Source organism: Haematobia irritans, chromosome 2, assembly GCF_050003625.1.
Source record: "Haematobia irritans isolate KBUSLIRL chromosome 2, ASM5000362v1, whole genome shotgun sequence".
Taxonomy (NCBI): domain Eukaryota; kingdom Metazoa; phylum Arthropoda; class Insecta; order Diptera; family Muscidae; genus Haematobia; species Haematobia irritans.
This window is the reverse complement of record NC_134398.1, coordinates 44,173,893-44,195,448: the sequence shown is the minus strand read 5'-3', so window position 1 is coordinate 44,195,448 and position 21,556 is coordinate 44,173,893. Positions and strand designations below refer to the sequence as shown.

General features: G+C 35.5%; 1 protein-coding gene across 1 annotated transcript in view; it reads left to right on the top strand.

The window, feature by feature from the left end:
• The first annotated feature begins 642 nt into the window (after positions 1 to 642).
• Positions 643 to 21,556, top strand: part of TrissinR (Trissin receptor) — a 160,881-nt gene continuing 139,967 nt past the window's right edge. Inside the window, exon 1 of the mRNA XM_075293908.1 lies at positions 643 to 2,717. Within this exon, the coding sequence (XP_075150023.1) occupies positions 1,202 to 2,717 (1,516 nt within the window). The 5' untranslated portion in view covers positions 643 to 1,201. The remainder of the gene's footprint in view (positions 2,718 to 21,556) is intronic.

Genomic DNA, 21,556 nt, shown 5'->3' with positions numbered 1-21,556 from the left:
CAAATCTGGGTGTCGGTTTATATGGGGACTATACTTAAAGGTGGTCCAATATGGTCCATTTGCAATACCTTTCGACCTACATCAATAACAACTACTTATGCCAAGTTTCAAGTCGATAGTTTGTTTCGTTATCGTGATTTCAACAGACGGACGGACGGACATGCTTATATCGACTTCACCACGACCCAGAATATATACTTTTTGGGGACATGCTTAGATCGACTCAGAATTTCACCACGACCCTGAATATATATATACTTTTTGGGGTCTTAGAGCAATATTTCAATGTGTTACAAACGGACTGACAAAGTTAATATACCCCCATGGTGGAGGGCATTAAAAATTAATGGTATTTTTTAATTGAACACTTTTTCAATTTCACCTAAGTTTTTAATTGGAAACATTTTAGTGATATTTTTCTGTATACAATATCTCGGCATTTTTATTAGAAAATTAAAAAAAAAAAATATCACCTTCAATGTGATTTTTTTTATGAAGCATAAAAAATTTCAACTCATATAAATTATGTGAATCATGATTTTTAAATCTTGAATAACTTTCCAAATGAAATGATTTGATTTCGGTGATAATTAATCTGAATATTTTTCTTTATATATTTTTGTTCTAATTACAGAAGATTTTCTATCAAAGGATTAATGATAATATCAACTTTCAAAGAAGATATTAATCTAATGAAAACGAAAATTAATCAAAACCGGAAGAAAAATACGAGTGATTTCCAAAGAAATAATCAAAATTCCAATAGCATAGCAATCTGCCTTTTTAACGAGAAGTAGGAAAAAAGAACCAATACTTCAATTGGCCTGACCTTACAAAACAGAAAACAAATAATTGCTGAAGAAAAAACGAAGAAGAAAAGAAAAAACTAAACAAGAAAAGGCAAATCCTAACACTAACACCAATAATAGAAAATGGTAACAGCTTAAGTGTGAACAAACAAGAGCTATCGGAAACGGATATTGAAATCAAATAACGGGAAACCCGATTACAACAACGATAACAACAAATACAGGAAATAGAAAACCAACTACATCTAGAGAACAAGTGAAATAGTTCCAAAGGAATGTGATGATGATTGGAAAGTAGTTTATGGTAGCTCTGAACCCACTCTCTCGTAATTCCCTCCTCCTCCTCCAGCACATTTGGAAAGGCATTGGAAAAAATTGAATTGGATATAGCCATGAAAGATTTGCATACGAACGACAAATATGCCCAAGGCCACAAAGGAACACATATGGAGACAACCATAGAGGCAAATGATAATCCTTTTAACATCAAGGCCAATACCACCACAATGTCTACTCCAATTGCACTGAAGCAAAGACTACAATGTGAATGTTATCAGATCACAAATAAAAATGGTAACAAATCTCAATATCGTAAGTCTGTAAGAAGAATAAAAAATTCTATGGAATCAAAAGTTCCAAAGAGCAACTGTGATGGGGAGATGCAGGTGGTACAATCCCCGGAGGATAGACTAACTGCCTATATGGAATTAAGTCGGAAATGCAAAACTTCAACACCATTACCCAGTGATACATTGACATCAGGTACACGATGGCCCTCAAGTACCATTAATTTTCCCTGCAGCGAAGATGTGGCATTATATCGGAAAGAATCTGCAATACGTAGAAGCATTTCTCCTTGTTGCACGTCCTCCACGTCCCCCATTTCATGCTCATTCTCCTCCTCAACAGCATGTTCTGCAAATTCTCAAATAACCTGCAGACATTGCCCATCAACTTTGGCGGCAGATGGCCCTACTAAATTCAAGAACAATATGACCCTAGGGTCTACTAACCATTGCTCATTCTTTGCCACTGCATTAAGATGTACTCTACTGCAGCGACTGTTGGTCCCTGTGGTGTGGCATGCCACAGCCTCCAGCCTGCTGGCTGTGCTTGTAACACTTTTCTATAGTTTAGCTCATGTTCAAGGTGTTATGGCTACACTGGCATCAGTGACGCCATCAGCCATAGGCCAACAGCAGGTATACTCGTCTACAACCTCCCAGACAATGCTGATAACATTGAGTAAGAGTCCCACACTAATAGCCTCTGCTTTAACCCTGGCTACACAGTTCGACAAGGATAACTTCAACAATATCAGCACCACCATCAGCAACAACAACAATAACCACGATAATAACCAGGACAGTCTTACAAGAACCATTCACAGGAGTGGAAATAAACGCCTCAATCGCAAAGGTGGTCGTAGTGGCAGTGAAGCTCTTGGTGATGATGATGGCTCCAACATTTTTACATCAAATCCCTCCATCGTAAATGACTATGGTAATGTGGACATTAACATGGTCACCATCAGGCCGAACATCAATGGGTCCTCAAGCGTTAACACAACAACGGAAATGACTATTTTAAATGATGTTTCCGCATCGTTGACTAACAGCAGCTCTTCTGTCACTTCCGTTTATGGCCACATGGTTACATTCACCACCACCACCACCACCCAGTCCTCGATGAGTTTATATACTGACATTGATGTCCTGCTTCCGTTCTATCAAAATGAGACCACCACGAATCAAAACAATAGCCATAATGGGTCTGGTGTCACAAATGATGAAGGCTTTGATGACTTAGAGGATATTAAAGATCCTAAGGACTATATTTTTGATCGCACAGATGTTCGCATCATATTCATAACACTGTACACCATAGTCTTTTGCTGTTGCTTCTTTGGTAAGTAATTTTTATTGATAAGATACACTGAAAAAAATATTTACAAAAATGGTTTTACAAATGAGGCACATTTGGCTTTATACAGGTATAGCTCCCATGTAAACTGATCTCCACATTTGGTTCTGAAGACCAAGAAATAAAACTTTCACAAAATTTTCTATAAAATAAAATTTTGGCAAAATTTTCTATAAAAATAAAATTTTGGCAAAATTTGCTAACAAAATAAAATTTTGACAAAATTTTCTACAGAAATAACATCTTGACAAAATTTTATTTCCATAGAAATAAACTGTTTACAAAACCTTCTATAGAAATGAAATTTTGACAAAATTTTCTATAGAAAAAAAATTTTGGCAAAATTTTCTAACAAAATAAAATGTTGACAAAATTTTCTATAGAACTACTCGTAATATTTTGGCACAAATTTCTATGGAAATTTTTTTTAAAAAAGCATCTATAGAAATAAAATTTTGAAAATATTTTCTATAGAAATGAAATGTTGACAAAATTTTCTATAGAAATAAAATTATGATAACATTTTTATATGTATAAAATGTTGACAAATTTTTCTATGGAGATAAAATTTTGACAAAATTTTATATAGAAATAAAATTTTGAAAAAAATTTCTATAGAACTACTCGTAATATTTTGGCAAAAATGTCTATGGAAATTTTTTATAAAAAAGCATCTATAGAAATAAAATTTGGCAATATTTTCTATAGAAATAAAATTTTTACAAAATGTTCTATAGCAATACAATTTTGACAAAAATGTCTACAAAACTAAAATTTTAACAAAATGTTCTATAGAAATACAATTTTAAAAAATTTTTCTACGGAAATAAAATTTGGCAAAATTTCATATAGAAATAAAATTTTGCCAAAATTTTCTATATAAATAAAATTTTTGGCAAAAATTTCTAGGGAAATAAAATTTTCTATAAAAATAAAGTTTTGACAAAATTTTTCTATAGAAATAAAATTTTGATTAAATTTAATTTCTACAGAAATACAATTTTTATAAAATTTTCTATTAAAATAAAATTTCGACAAAATTTTTAACAAAATTACAATTTTAACAAAATTTTCTATAGAAATTAAATTTTAACAAAATTTTCTATTGAAATAAAATTTTTACAAAATTTTCTATGGAAATAAAATTTTTACAAAATCTTTTATAGAAATCAAATTTTGACAAAATTTCCTGTGGAAATAAAATTTTAACAAAGTTTTAATAAAAATTCGACAAAATTCTCTATAGAAACAAAATTTTTACAAAATTTTCTGTAGAAATGAAGTTTTGACAAAATTATCTACAGAAATAAAATTTTGACAAAATTTTCGATTGACAAAATTTTTATGGAAATAAAATTTTGACAAAATTTTTATGGAAATAAAATGTTAACAAAATTTTAGTAAAAATTTGACAAAATTTTCTATAGAAATAAAGTATTGGCAAAAATTTCTAGGAAAATCAAATTTTGGCAAAATTTTTTATAGAAATAATATTTTGACAAAAATTTTCTGCAAAATAAAACTTTAACAAAATTTTGTACAGAAATAAAATTTTGACAAAATTTTCTATAGAAATAAAATTTTGACAAAATTTTCTATAGAAATAAAATTTTGACAAAATTGTCTATAGAAATAAAATTTTTACAAAATTTTCTATAGAAATAAAATTTTGACAAAATTTTCTATAGAAATAAAATTTAGACAAAATTTTCTATAGAAATAAAATTGTGACAATTTTTTTTAGAAATAAAATTTTGACAAAATTTTCTATGGGAATAAAATTTTAACAAAATTTTCTATAGAAATAAAATGTTGACAAATTTTTATACCCTAAACCACATAATGGTCAGGGTATAATAAGTTTGATCGGCAAAAAAATGTGCCTGCCAGAAATATTGATTTTAGACCCCATGAAATATATACCGATCTACTCAGAATCACCTCCTTAGTCGATCTAGCGCTTGGTGTCCGTCTGTCCATGTATTTGTTGTTCACAGGATTCCGGTCGCAATTATTTACCGATGAAATTTGGTACAGTGTGGTTTTTGGGCACAAGGACGAACGCTATTGAAGTTGGAAGAAATCGGATCAAATTTTGATATAGCTCCCATATATACGTATCGCCCGATTTCGACAAATGGAGTCACGTTGCGCTTTTTTACAAACTGATCGTCATCAAATTTTGCACATAGTAAACTTTTTCATCATCCTTTAAGTCTGAAAATTTCATCGAAGTCGGTTCAGATTTGGATATAGCTCCCATATACATATATGTATCGCCCGATTTTCCCAAATTTGGCTATAAAAACCTTATTTATTAAGCGATCTAACTCAAACGTGGCTTACTCTAATCTTATACGGTACTGACAATATGTGCCAAAAATAATCGATATCGGTTCAGAGTTAGATATGGCTCCCATATATATGTATCGCCCGATTTTAACAAATTTAGCCGTAAAACCCTTATGTATCAACCGATAGTACTCAAAGTTGGCTAGATATAATATTTTATACCTCTAACTGTATGTGCGCAATTTCATCGAAATTGGTTCAGATTTAGATATAGCTCTCATATATATGAATCGCCCGATTTGGTCAAATTTGGCCGTAAAACCCTTATTTATCAACCGATCGACCGACCATAGGGGCCTCATTTATTAACTGATCGTACTCAAATTTTACACAAAGTGACCTTCTGTGGTATCAATTATACCTGCAAAATATTATACAAAGTGGTTCAGATTTAGATATAGGTACCATATATATGCATCGTTTTTTTAGTCATATTTGGCCATAATACTCTTATTTATTAACCTACGTTATTCAAATTTCAAATTTTGATGTACTAGCTGGTCGTATTTAGACTCACATGTAGCTCTTACATAAATCTATTGCCCTATTTGCAGAAATTTGGATTTATTACCCACAACTAATTGACCGATTTTCTCTTTTTTAATAATGGACTCAATGTTAGTGGCATACTAACTCTTTTGGTGCAAAATAAACTATAGCTCCTAAAGGGTGATACGGTCATAATTTGGTCAATATAAAGTAGACGTATTTCTTTCAATTTTGCATATAAAAAACCTGAACACCCCTCATTTTGAAGGTGTGTGTGTGTAGAATGTTGCTCCTATTTTGATTTTGGAATTCACTCTTCAGTTGTCAAAATGCCGTCCAAGCAAGAAGAGCAGCGTATCAAAATTTTTCTCGCCCATCGCGAAAATCCGAGCTACTCCCACGCAAAGCTGGCAAAATCGCTAAAAGTTGCAAAATCAACCGTTACAAATGTAATTAAAGTGCTTGGGGAATGTTTGTCGACAGCCAGGAAATCTGGAGGGGGGGGGGGGGGGGGGGAAATCGAAAACCGGAAGCCGCTAAGACGACAAAGAGAGTTGCCGGTAGTTTCAAGCGAAACCCTAACCTCTCTCTCCGAGATGCCGCAAATAAGCTGGGTGTATCGTCTACAACCGTGCATCGAGCCAAAAAACGAGCCGGACTATCGACTTACAAGAAGGTAGTGACTCCAAATCGCAATGATAAACAAAATACGACGGCCAAAGCGCGATCCCGGAGGATGTACACGACGATGCTGACGAAGTTTGACTGCGTGGTAATGGACGACGAAACCTACGTCAAAGCCGACTACAAGCAGCTTCCGGGACAGGAGTTTTATACGGCAAAAGGAAGGGGAAAGGTAGCAGATATTTTCAAGCACATAAAACTGTCAAAGTTCGCAAAGTAATATCTGGTTTGGCAAGCCATCTGTACCTGTGGCTTGAAAAGCAGCATTTTCATTTCTTGGTGGACAGTGCTTCCGGGACTGTCAACCAAGAAATTTACGTGAAAGAGTGTTTGAATAAACGTCTGCTGCCTTTCCTGAAGAAACACGGTTGTTCCGTACTGTTTTGGCCGGATTTGGCATCTTGCCATTACGGTAAAAAGGCCATGGAGTGGTACGCCGCCAACAACGTGCAGGTGGTTCCCAAGGACAAGAACCCTCCCAACACGCCAGAGCTCCGCCCAATTGAGAAATACTGGGCTATTGTCAAGCGGAACCTAAAGAAGACCAAAACAAGTATATACGGCCGTAAGTTCGGCCAAGCCGAATCTTATGTACCCTCCACCATGGATTGCGTAGAAACTTCTTCGAAAGACTGTCATCCACAAATTTCAACCCACATGGTTGTTAAATATCATATGCTACCACCACGTACCAAATTTCAACCAGATCGGATGAATTTTGCTTCTCCGAAAGGCACCGGAAGTCAAATCTGGGGAACGGTTTATATGGGAGCTATATATAATCATGGACTGATAGGAACCAATTACTGCATGGTTGTTGGATCCCCTATACTAAAATCACGTACCAAATTTCAACCGAATGGGAAGATTTTTGCTCTTCCAAGGTGCTCCGGAGGTCAAATCTGGTGATCGGTTTATATGGGGCTATATATAATTATGGACCGATGTGGACCAATTTTTGCATGGTTGTTAGAGATCATATACTAACACCATGTACCAAATTTCAGCCGGATCGGATGAAATTTGCTTCTCTTAGAGGCCTCGCAAGCCAAATTTGGGGGTCCGTTTATATGGGGGCTATACGTAAAAGTGGACCGATATGGCCCATTTGCAATACCATCTGAAGTACATCAATAACAACTACTTGTGCCAAGTTTCAAGTCGATAGCTTGTTTCGTTCGGAAGTTAGCGTGATTTCAACAGACGGACGGACGGACGGACATGCTCAGATCGACTCAGAATTTCACCACGACCCGGAATATATATACTTTATGGGGTCTGAGATCAATATTTCGATGTGTTACAAACGGTATGATAAAGTCCTATGGTGGAGGGTATAATAATATCATTTAATACTAGCGACGCCATCTATGTGTCAGACCGGAGACTTATTAGCCAACCAGTTATGTTGATGGTTGGCAACTGAAATATTGTCCATAAGACTGGGGAAGAATAGTGCCTCAAGTGTCTTGACTACTGACGAGAGATGGGACATAGGTCTGTACGATTCACCTTTACTCGAGTTTTTCTTTGGCTTCAGTAGTGGAATCACCCTACCCATCTTCTAGATATCGGGTATAATGAGTGCTTCCAAATCCACGACGGCGTATTCTATGCACCGGATTGAGCCAATGGGTACAGCCTATCGGCCACCCGCTGCCACATCAGTGTACGTGTTATTTCGTCCTGAAGGTGGTCATATTCATGCCATTGATAATGCCCTTAAGATATCCATTTAAATGTAATGGCTTACCAATTTTCAACCAAGTTACCTCAATGATTATTTGGTACTTGGTGCTGTTAAATATTCAAAAAGATGGTAGGTATTTAACCTGGCAGCATTTGCTTTGAGCCAAACACATTTTGCTGCAAAAAAGTCTAAGTGTATTTCGTTGTTTTTTTTTTTTTAATCCGGATAACTTCCATTGGCCTCAACAGCAATTTAAGCCTATTTCTTTCAATATCCTGCTGCATTGCCTTGAAATATCAGTTCATTTCATAGTCTATCTTGCGGGCAATCGCTTGAAGAATGTTAACATAAATTTAGCCATTATTTTCTTCGTGCTACACCTTTTTTCCTTTTGATGGCATTTCTTCTAAGTAAGTCTAATATTTTGCTGTACTTAACCAAGCCGCAAAATGTCTCGAACAGCGAAACAGTTGTGAAAGAGAATTTTGTGAAAATTCTTCTGGTAAACATTTTAGTCATAATTCTTTTTGCAGCGGCGGATGTAAAGGGAGAGGTAATATTATTCCCTTTCCTCATTTAGGTGAGTGGCGCCCAACGCTGGAGGAGCTTTGTCATGACAACATGGCCCCTTATTTTTCAATAAGAAAGGTGTTATAAGCTAAGAAATATTGAGCGGTGGTGGGGTGACATGAAACGTTGATTACAACGAAGATGGAGGACGAGAAGTTGGACGGTATAGCAAACAGATGGGGTTTGCTGATGATGATGGTGGTTTTCAGGAATTTCGAACATGTTAGATAAAAATAAATTGATTATTTGTACAAATGTGACTCACATATACGCACACACACAAATGCTCTGCCATTTTGAAGGAAAGTTGGTTTGGGGGCAAAACAAAGATTAAATCTTTGGTTGATATATAGTATGTGGCTTAAGTTCATATAAGGGTCTCCAAGAGATAGACAGAGAGAGAGAGAGGATTGAAATAACTAAAGAGTGGGGTCTCGTCAGGTGCTTAAATTGCTATTTGAAATCGCCATAAGATGGTATGGGTTTGTAAGTACTTTGAGGTTATAATACCAAGATTATTTCAATAGGCAACACCTTATGTATGTTTGTCGCTTGGTGGGATAAGGGGAACAAAATGGATTTCTAAAGATTCCAAAGAACTTTAAGTGAATTATGCTTTTAAGGCTATAATGGCAACGTGGGCAGCCATAAAATGGTGGACGTGACGTTTAATAAGTTTATGAGTTTAAAACATGTGAAGACCACTATAAATGGCACTATATTCAGTCAAATCAAATCACACATACCTTCATTTATAGAATCATGCTGTACAAACACACATACACATTAACTGCAAATGGGAAATAACTCAGGCAAAAATCGCATTATCAACTAATCTTTGTGGTAATCTAGCAAAAAATGGTGAGGTGAAAAACTATTTACAAAGAGCATTTTTGCCTTACCCTAAGCAATATCATAAAGGGTGATACGGTCAAAATTTGGTCAAGGGAAAACGCGTGTAAATCGGTGAAATCGTTTATTTAAAAAATCAAATTAAATTTCTTTTTCAAGTTCAATTAGTATAAAATTCAGGAAAAATATTCAGTTAGGCTTTCGCTTTTCCAAATCCGAATTGCCGGGCCTCACGGTTAGGGTTTCGCTTGAAACTACCGGCAACTCTCTTTGTCGTCTCAGCGGCTTCCGGTTTTCGATTTCCCCCCGATCCAGACTTCCTGGCTGTCGACAAACGTTCCCCAAACACTTTAATTACATTTGTAACGGTTGATTTGACAACTTTTAGCGATTTTGCCAGCTTTGCGTGCGAGTAGCTCGGATTTTCGCGATGCGCGAGCAAAATTTTGATACGCTGCTCTTCTTGCTTGGACGGCATTTTGACAACTGAAGAGTGAATTCCAAAATCAAAATAGGAGCAACATTCTGCACACACACACACCTTCAAAATGTGGAGTGTTCAGGTTTTTTAAATGCAAAATTGAAAGAAATACGTCTAGTTTATATTGACCAAATTTTGACCGTATCACCCTTTATATATACTTTATGGGGTCTTAGAGCAATATTTCGATGTGTTACAAACGGAATGACAAAGTTAATATACCCCCATCCTATGGTGGAGGGTATAAAAAAAAGGCCGAATCTTATGTACCGTCCACCATGAATTGCGTAGAAACTTCTACAAAAGACTGTCCTCAACAATCGAATTAAATGGGTTGTGGTGATATTTGCCGATGGCAAGGTATCTCAAAGCTCCTTAACGTCGTCTTCTAAATTGGAAGTTAGTCCATACGGGGTATTTATTAGACAAAAAAGGCAGATAAAATACCTATATAATTCAGTTCTTGGCCGGTATATTTAGGGGAGCCTATAAATAAGTAATAAACGATATGAATGTTTGCGCGGTAAAAGATAGGCCGAAGTGTAATATGGGGTGATATATCCAATTACCAATTTCTAGAAAGATCAAATGAAATTTGATTATTCACAAAGAAGAAAATCTGGGATCGGTTTATCAGGGGGTATATACAGCAAAATAATTTTTGGTTTTGTTTAAAATTTCGTTCCTCAGAAAAGAAAAACTCTTCTCTCAGTGTATAACTATGGACTAACATGGACCGATTTTGGCATGGTTGATAGCAGCCACATACCAACACAATATACCCAATTTCATCCGAATCGAATGAAGCTTGCTCATGCAAGAAATTTGCTCTTCCGAGGCAAAGCTCCCGAGGTCAAATGTGGGGATCGGTTTATATGGGGGCTACATATAATTATGAACCGATGTGGACCAATTTTTGCATGGTTGTCAGAGAGCACATACCAACACTATGTACCAAATTTCAGCTAGATCGGATGAAATGGGTTTCTCTTAGAGGCTCCGCAAGTCAAATCTGGGGTTCCGTTTATATGGGGATATATAATTATGAACCGATGTGGACCAATTTTTGCATGGTTGTTAGAGACCACATACCAACACCATGTACAAATTTCAGCTGGATGGGACGAAATTTGGATCCGCAAGCCAAATCTGGGGATCGATTTATATGGGGGATATATATAATTATGGGCCGATATGGACCAATTTTTGCATTGTTGTTTGAGACTATATACCAACACCAAATACCAAATTTCGTTCGAATCGCATGAATTTTGCTCCTTCAAAGTCTCCGGAGTTCAAATCTGGGGATCGATTTATAGAGGGCTATATATAATTATGAATCGATGTAGACCAATTTTTGCATGGTTGTTGGAGACTATATACCAACACCATGAACCAAATTTCAGCCGGATTGGATGAAATTTGCTGCTCTTAAAGGCTCCTTAAGGCAAGTCTGGAGATCGGTTTATATGGGGGCTGTATATAATTATGGTCCGATGTTGACCAATTTTTGCTGGAATGTTAGATACCATATACCATGTCCCAAATTTCAACCGGATCGGATGAAATTTGCGTCTCTTTGAGGCTCCGTAAGCTAATTATGGGGTTCGGTTTATATGGGGGCTAGAGAATTATGGACCGATGACGACCAATTTTTGCATGGTTGTTGGAGACTATATACCAACACCATGAACCAAATTTCAGCCGGATTGGATGAAATTTGCTGCTCTTAAAGGCTCCTTAAGGCAAGTCTGGAGATCGGTTTATATGGGGGCTGTATATAATTATGGTCCGATGTTGACCAATTTTTGCTGGAATGTTAGATACCATATACCATGTCCCAAATTTCAACCGGATCGGATGAAATTTGCGTCTCTTTGAGGCTCCGTAAGCTAATTATGGGGTTCGGTTTATATGGGGGCTAGAGAATTATGGACCGATGACGACCAATTTTTGCATGGTTGTTGGAGACTATATACCAACACCATGAACCAAATTTCAGCCGGATTGGATGAAATTTGCTGCTATTAGAGGCTCCGCAAGCCAAATCTGGGTATCGGTTTATATGGTGGCTATATATAATTATTGTCCAATATGGACCAATTTTTGAATGTTGGTTGGAGAACATATTCTAACACCATTTTCCAAATTTCAGACTGATCGGATGAAATTTGCGTCTCTTTGGGGTTCCGCTTCGGCTTCTAGAATCCGTAGTTTTTTCGAATATTCCTGAAATTGGAAATCTACACTGAAAAAAATATTGTCGTGAGGTCTAAGATTTCATGTCTTTAAAATACGAATACAAATTTTACTTAGCATAGAAGACGCATTTCTCTAAAATAAAGTTATTTTCCTTGTCCAAAAGTCGATAATCTTTTCAATGAAGTCGTATTGTCCTTATAATTAAGTGATTTGACTTAAAAATGGGTATCTTAACATGAAAGAAAAAATTTATAGGCTAAGGTCAACTTGGCTTTAATAATTCAGAAAAATTCTTTAAATTTAATGAAATTGTCTTTAAATTTGTTGTCTTTTTGCATCTTGACTACAAAGCAAAAAATCGTTCAAATATAGGACATGTTTTTCAAAACTTTATTTTAAAGAAGTTTTTTACTTCAAACATAGCATAATTTCTACTGGAAGTCGAGTCCTAATTTGGAAAATAAAGTTGCCTTTAACTCGTTTTTAAAGGACTTTGATAGCATATGAAGAAAAAAATCTGAGAAAGCGAAAAATTCAAATTTGCTTCCTAGAAGCAAGTACACAAAACCTAAATTTAAAAGAAAATTGTGTCTTAAAAGTATCCTTACTTGTATTCTCCGCTTCTTTGGCTCGGAATCAATACCAAATTTTTTATAGTAAAGACAAAATCTTTGGAACCGAGTATGCTTTTTTTTCAGTGAGAGGTATTTAAGGATTACAATAGATCTGCTGAATATGGTGCGTATCTGTTCATGTTTTTGGCATAGCCTCCATTTAGACCGATCTCCTATTTAACTCCTTGGGATTCTAAAAACCGTAGTTTTTATCCGTTTTGCTTGAAATTGTAAAATCTGGGGGTCCGTTCATATGGGGGCTATACGCAATACCATCCGATCTACATCAATACCAACTACTTGTGCCAAGTTTCAAATCGATAGCTTGTTTCGTTCGGACGGACGGACGGGCATGCTTAGATCGATTCACAATTTCACCACGACTCAGAATATATATACTTTATGAGGTCTTAGAGCAATTGTTACAAAACGGAATGACAAAGTTAATGTACCCCCATCCTATTGTGGAGGGTATAAAAACTTTAAACTAAAGATGTTAAATACTCAAAATAAGTCTTGGCCTATATTTGAAGAGATTTTATCTAAAATCCAAAGGGGCATGTGAGGTGAATACCAGCGAGGAGTGACCATCGGCCGTTGCGGTGTCCACACTTGGCGCTTGAGATTTGGGGTCCAATCGAAAGGGTACATTTTCAATCGACCTCTTTGGCAAGTAAGCCCGATCATTTGTTTTTTCACAATCTGCTTTACTTAGTATGGCTTCTCATCGGGGAAAATTTGCCACTTTCATGCAAGTGAAGAAACTTCTTGGTTCGTACTAGTATTACTTCTCAGCGAAAAAATTTTGAAGTTGGTTTAAAGGCACATCTTTAAAAGTACTTGCAAAACTCTCCTCCTAACATAAAGAAATTCTTTATTTTATCTGCACATTAAGTTCTTTTAATTAACGTTTTTGTGACTGCTTTTTTCATATTTTTAATGAGGAATTTTAATTTTGTTTGTTGCAAGTAGGTTAATAACAGATCAGGAATTAATAAAATGCTACAAAATATTAAAATTTTGTCAAAAAAAAAAAAAAATACTAAATCCATTCTAGAAAATTGCGAATTTTTGAAAATGTTTAGGTTAGGTTAGGTGCCCGCCCGATGTGTCAGGTTCACTTAGACTATTCAGTCCATTGTGATACCACATTGGTGAACTTTGAAAATATTTGAGGTCAAACGTTTCAAACAAGCGTTAGAAAGCATTAAAAATTATATAAAAGAAAATTGTTTGGCAAAATATCACAACATTTTTTAATTCATATCCTAAATTTTGTTTAAATTTTTCATAAACGCTTCTTTTCTATTTAGTTACCACCCGTCCCTGATTTTGGTATGCTGAGTTGTAGAAAATTCGTATAGAAATATACAAAAATCAAATTGGAATTTGGAAGTTGTCAAACACGTTTGTATTTTATTTTCTCTCCGCTAGGAATATACAATTAGCCACTTCACTTTTACAAATGGAGTGTACGCTAATAATTTCCACAAACACCATTTCTCAGGGATCCTGGATTGGACTCTATTCCATTTTATATGAGTCATAAATAACTGACAAAACTAAACGATTTGACATTTTATGGCCTTGTTTCAATATTTTCGCTGTCCATTGCCTTAATTATTTTCGTACATTTTTCTTCCAAAATGGCTATACTCACGTAATCATTCATTCGAGATTTTTTCATTGTTGTCCAGAATGCTTTGTTCCTTATCCTTTGCCACCGTTTCACGCACAGGATAAAGCATTTGCTTTCAAGCTGGTCTTCTTTCTTTTTGGTTTTGTTTGCCTCCATGGTTGACATACTTCAATCAGCTTGAGTTTTTCCACCGTGAATGCAATATCCGTTTCGTTAGAGGGTTTTTTTATCTGTACGCAATACCCACTATGCTGGGTGTATTTTGGTCATAACAAGGCCCTAGGCAACCCAACTGTCAAGATACATTTGTTTGGTGGTGCATTATTCTTGGAGATTTACAGCAGAGGCACTGATCCGAACCACTGAGTGTTTTATGGCCAACCCTTTGTAAAATAATTTTTTTAAGTTTTTGCTATCTTAGAATGGCTAAAGTTGGAAGCTTGAGGCAGGATATTTTATAGGGTTTTTTTTTTGGAACTTAAAGAGACAAATAGCATAGGAGCTGGTACTGGAAATACTAGATCATTTACCTCGTTAGAAATGGTTTATTTTTCTTTAACTAAAATATTTGTGGAAATTTGCATACAATCGTCGACAGGGCTTTCAGTTAGTCCAATTAGTTTTGAGTTAGCGATCTAATATCGAATGAAAAGAAAGAAATAATGCGATTGTGACAAATTTGAATGACATTACTAGAATCAACATTCAGTTCAAGGCATCGGGCTGGCCTAACTGGTGTGTTTCCAAAGGGATTGAAGAGTTAAAACCATTGGATTGGAAGAATAGGCTTGAAGAAGATTCCCGATGTAAAGCGATTGATACATTTCTGGTATTCATCGTGATAACTTAGAATTCAGTAGCACGGTAGATATAGCTGATCAAATACCTAGAGCTTTCGCAGCTGGTATTGGACCGAATTTGTGTATATAGATAACCTTCTCCGGTCTTTATTAATTGAAGTTGGCCTTCCTGCAAAAACAACACTGAATGACCCATAGGTTAATATTGGCAATTAACAGGTTCCATGTGAACCCCTCACGGTGTCGTTTCTATAACCTCATCGCCGTTTTCGCCAGATCAGAAGATCAAATTAGCTTAGTTCCTGAATCGGATTTTGTCTTCATAGGTGAATTTCATTCGTCTTCACTAATTGAAGTTGGTCTTTCTGCAAAGACAAAACTGATTGGTTCATCGGTTAGTATTTCCTTCTTAACCGCTTCCAAGTGAAGCCGTCTCGTTGTCGCATATATAAGCTCATCGCTGTATTCTTCAGATCAGATAACCAAATTAGCTTAGTTCCTTTCTAAATAAGATTATGTCTTCATAGGTAAATTTCTTTTGTCTTCACTAATTGAAGTTGGTCTTCCTGCAAAGACAGCATTGATCGGCCCATAGGGGAGTATTGTCTTCTTAGTCGCTCGAGTATGAAGCCGTCTCGGTGCCGTATATATAACCTCATCGCTGTATTCTTCAGATCAGATACCTTAGTTCCTTCCATTTTTTTTCCTTTCTTGTTCCTATTGGGAGCATAGGACTTCTACAAGGATCTTTTATTGTTTGGATGCCTTGGCCTTTTCAATTCTTGAGGATTCCACTCCAGGGCCGAACTACAGATGCTGCTCGCCAGTTTTCGTAGTGAATGCCCAATTCTTCTCCATGTGCCTCTAGAGATTTGTCTTGAAATTGGTTCTTCATTAACTTTTGTAGGAAGATCTACATTTGTTAGTGTGTCGGGCCAAAATATACCACAGATTGTACGAAGGCATTTATTTACAAAAGATTGATGTTTATGTGCTACCATATATGAGGGGAGCCACCGTGGTGCAATGGTTAGCATGCCCGCCTTGCATACACAAGGTCGTGCGTTCGATTCCTGCTACGACCGAACACCAAAAAGTTTTTCAGCGGTGGATTATCCCACCTCAGTAATACTGGTGACATTTCTGAGGGTTTCAAAGCTTCTCTAAGTGGTTTCACTGGAATGTGGAACGCCGTTCGGACTCGGCTATAAAAAGGAGGTCCCTTGTCATTGAGCATAACATGGAATCGGGCAGCACTCAGTGATAAGAGAGAAGTTCACCACTGTGGTATCACAATGGACTGAATAGTCTAAGTGAGCCTGATACATCGGGCTGCCACATAACCTAACCTAACCTACCATATATGAGTATGGATTTCACGCATGAGTTGAAGATCTTTACTTTAGTGGGTTGTGTTATTTTTCTTGCTCTCCATATTTTCTTAAGTCGGCCAAATGCTGATTTGGCTTTTTTTCAGCCGGTTGTCTACATCAAACTAGGGAGCCACCGTGGTGCAATGGTTAGCATGCCCGCCTTGCATACACAAGGTCGTGGGTTCGATTCCTGCTTCGACCGAACATCAAAAAGTTTTTCAACAGTGGATTATCCCACCTCAGTATTGCTGGTGACATTTCTGAGGGTTTCACAGATTCTCTAAGTGGTTTCACTGCAATGTGGAACGCCGTTCGGACTCGGCTATAAAAAGGAGGTCCCTTGTCATTGAGCTTAACATGGAATCGGGCAGCACTCAGTGATAAGAGAGAAGTTCACCAATGTGGTATCACAATGGACTGAATAGTCTAAGTGAGCCTGATACATCGGGCTGCCACCTAACCTATTTACATCAAACTACCAAAATAGCACTACACGTGAAACTACCCAAATAGCAAAAGTTGTTCATAAATGAAATGGGCTGGTTGGAGATGGTGAAGTTGCTATCCGAAGATTGATCGCGAAGGTTTTGCTAATATTCACTTTCAAGCGTACTTGTTGTGGACCGGCGACGAGGTCCTTTAGTTTAATCTGCATGTCAGAGTGTTTGTGGGATAGTAGACAGATATCGTCCGCGTACGCTAGGTATTCAAGGCTCCAATGCATGTTCCCTCTGTTCTGTTGAAACAAGTTAAACATGATATCATTGAGCTCTACTGCAAACAGTAGCAGCGTTGCCAATTTAGCTTTTTTCCCGCTAGATTTGGCTTTTTTTGAAGACGTTTAGCGGGAAAAAAATGCATTTAGCTTTTAGCTTTTTTTCTGGCTTTTTTTCATGACCCTTTTAGCTATTTTTGGCTTTTTTTATTTTCGACATGTTCCTATTGAAATATGGATAAAACTTCGTTTTTATCTTGCTGCCAAAATAAGGTTTTCCACATATTTCAATTTCTTATATAAACTGTCAGTAAATTATTATGAATATTAGCATTTGACTCGTTTATCCTTTTTATGTTATTATAATATTCTAAAGTTATTATGATATTACTAGATTAAAATAGTAGATGTGAATTGCTTTGTACATTGAAAAAATATTGTGGTGAGGCCAAAGATTTCATTTCCTTAAAATACGAACGCGAATTTTGGTTATAATAGCATTTGTGAATTTCTCTTATATAAACTGTTTTCATGGTCCAATAGCCGATAAATTCTTTTTGTCCTTATAGTTAAGTGATTCAACTTAAAAATGGGTATCTTTTCATGAAAGAAAGCTAGGGTCAATTCTAAAAAGGTCTTAAAATTAATGAAATAGTCTTTAAATTTGTGGAGTTTTTGTATCTTGACCACAAACCAAAATAGCGTTCAAAAATAGAAGAGGTTTTCAACATTTTATTTTAAAAACGTATACATAGAATAATTTCTACTTAAAGTCGAGTCTGAATTTGGAAATTTAAGTTGTCGCTAGCACGTTTTTAAAGCACTGTGATAGCTCATGAAGAAAAAGCTGAAAAAAAAACGAATATTTAAATTCAAATTTGACTCGGAATCAATACCAAAATCCTTAGTGTACAAAATCTTTGGAACAGAATATAGAAATAATTAAGGAAATAAAGTTTTGAATGTGGTATTATTTTTTTAACATCAAAAAATGCAATGAAAAAATTCGTAGTGATAGGATCAAAACAAATCTGCTATATATTAATGGAATGGATTTACATTTACGAAAATTGGACAACAATAGGTTTGTATGGGAAATTTTCGAAAAAAAAGTTATTCAATATAAACTTGCAAGACAGTTAGAATGGGTTTTATTCTCTTGGGTAAAATTAGGAGAAGTGTTCACGATCACGAATTTATCATTAATTCAGTTAAAACGAAATATATTGATATTTTCTAATGCAGTTCTATGTGACATTATGCAATATATCGCACATTGGACTTGTTGATGATTAACCAGCTGGCAATTGCAAGTTTACTGGGAAAAATGTTTTTACTAGGAAATATAAACGAAGGACTTCCAGTAAAAATTTGTGATAGTAATCAAAATGTATCGAGTACGCAAACAGAGCTAATATGACTTAAATTTTCTTACAGTCTCACAGAAATTGAATTAAAATGAATACAATTAAAATAATATGCATTTTAAGTGAAATAAAGCCTTTAAGTTTGTTAAATTTCAATCAAAAATGTGACTTTTGATACAAAAAAATTTAGCTTTTTTTCTAGCTATTTTTTAAAATTTTTTAGCTTTTTTTGGCTAGTTTTTTGGACAAATCTAGCGGTTTTTTGTGAAACAATTCTGGCAACGCTGAACAGTAGTGGCGAAACTTGTTTTACTTCCGCATTTATGTAAAATGGGTCACTGATTGTGCCATTGTGACGTACGTGTAGCGTGACGTTTGTGTACATAGCTTTGATGATATGAATTATTTCCTTCGGGACCTTCTTACGTACCAAAGCTACCCATATTGATTTTCTTTTTATTGATTCTTTATAGATAGAGGGAATAGTCCAGCCGAAATGTAAACGTCGGGGTCCATTTTGGTCTATTTAGCCTAAGACCGTAAAATCATAGACGAGAATTTTTGGGCACAATGCCGAAAGTTCTTATTCGGGAAGAAGTCTCTGAATGTGTGATGAAGTGCCTGAATGTGAGAAAATCTCCTCCCTTTGATCTCGATGTAAGGTTGTCTGGCTGCCATAGAAAACTGCACTAGAGTGTATTATGTTAAAGTGGAAACCCAATTTATTGTCAGGATCGCTTAAACTAGTCAGTCCATTGTGATAGAGTGTATAAGGAAGTTGAAAGTCGCATGGAAATCTTTGAAGAACTCCAACTAAGGCACAACATAGTTAGTCTGCCAATCATCCTGGGTAGAATGGTACTCTTGTGTGAACGAAAAACGTACTGGTGTTTCACTAGAGGAAATTCTTGAATTGGTTGTAACCGGCAGTTGTTAGACTTATATATTGTTATATGGTGTTGTAGTCTAGCGACCTCAATATCAGCAATCTACTACGAGAAAATGGCCGATTTACAAAACAAACAATTCAGCGATTGCGCTTTTTTCTGTATTTCATTTACAAGGTTTACAGTCCATTCATGCATTTATTTAAATATTTTTTAGTAGAGAGTTACTTAGGATCCGGCAACTGCGCTCAACCACAAACGCGACAATTCGACTATTCTGCTTGCAATTCAGTGTTAAATTATGAAAGCTAGCTAAATAACTTTTGAAGCCTTCCCGCCTATGGTTCCCCTACTAAGTTCTTTGAAATTATACTCCCCCAACTGAATTCTAGGGATCAGCGTTGCCAATTTAGCTTTTTTCCCGTTAGATTTGGCTTTTTTGAAGACGTTAGGCGGGAAAAAAATGCATTTAGCTTTTAGCTTTTTTTCTGGCTTTTTTTCATGACCCTTTTAGCTATTTTTGGCTTTTTTTTATTTTCGACATGTTTCTATTGAAATATGGATAAATCGGCGTTTTTATCTAAGCCTTGCTGCAAGTGTAAGGATTTCCACATATTTCAAAGCTCAGTTGAAACATTAATAATGAGTCCAGCCATTATGCGGGCATTTTTGTAGCAAATACACCTTGTTGTAAAGTTTTTTCATTATATACATAAAATTTATCGTAAACTTTAAATCTACTATTACCATACAAATTTGTTAGATAAACTGTCAGTAAATTATTGGGAATATTAGCATTTGACTCGTTTATCCTTTTTATGTTATTATAATATTCTAAAGTTATTACGATATTACTAAATTAAAATAGTAGATGTGAATAGATTTGTGCACTGAAAAAATATTGTCGTCTCCTTAAAATACGAACGCGAATTTTGGTTATAATAGCATTTGTGAATTTCTTTTATATAAACTGTTTTCCTTGTCCAAAAGACGATAAAGTCGTTTTGTCCTTATAATTAAGTGATTCAACTTAAAAATGGGTATGTTTTCATGAAAGAAGGAAGAATTAATGAAATAGTCTTTAAATGCATCTTAACCACAAACCAAAATAGCGTTCAAAAATTGAAGATGTTTTTCAACACTTTATTTTAAAAACGTATATATACAATAATTTCTACTTGAAGTCGAGTCTGAATTTGGAAATTTAAGTTGGCGTTAGCACGTTTTTAAAGCACTTTGATAGCTCATGAAGAAAAGGAAAATGTTTTTACTGGGAAATGTAAACTATAGGTATTTTCTACAATTTAAATAAAAGTAATGTATTTCGAATTTTTCACAATTTCAAATCCAAACTAAAATTTTATTTAAAAAAATGACAAATCATTTTTTTACCAAATCCAAATCATGCTTAGATCATTTAATATTTTAAAATAACAAGTAAATAAAATAGAGGTGTTGGGAAGGTAGCTCCCACAAAACGAAGGACTTCCAGTAAAAAATTTGTGATAGTAATCAAAATGTATCGAATACGCAAACAGAGCTAATATGCCTTAGATATTGTTACAGTCTCACAGAAGTGGAATTAAAATGAAAATAATATGCATTGTAAGTGAAATAAAGCCTTTAAGTTTGTTAAATTTCAATCAAAAATGTGACTTTTGATACAAAAAAATTTAGCTTTTTATACCCTCCATCATAGGATGGGGGTATATTAACTTTGTCATTCCGTTTGTAACACATCGAAATATTGCTCTAAGACCCCATAAAGTATATATATTCTGGGTCGTGGTGAAATTCTGAGTCGATCTAAGCATGTCCGTCCGTCCGTCCGTCTGTTGAAATCACGCTAACTTCCGAACGAAACAAGCTATCGACTTGAAACTTGGCACAAGTAGTTGTTATCGATGTAGGTCGGATGGTATTGAAAATGGGACATATCGGTCCACTTTTACGTATAGCCCCCATATAAAGGGACCCTCAGATTTGGCTTGTGGAGCCTCTAACAGAGGCATATTTCATCCGATCCGGCTTAAATTTGGTATGTGGTGTTGGTATATGGTCTCTAACAATCGTGCAAAAATTGGTCCACATCGGTCCATAATTATATAT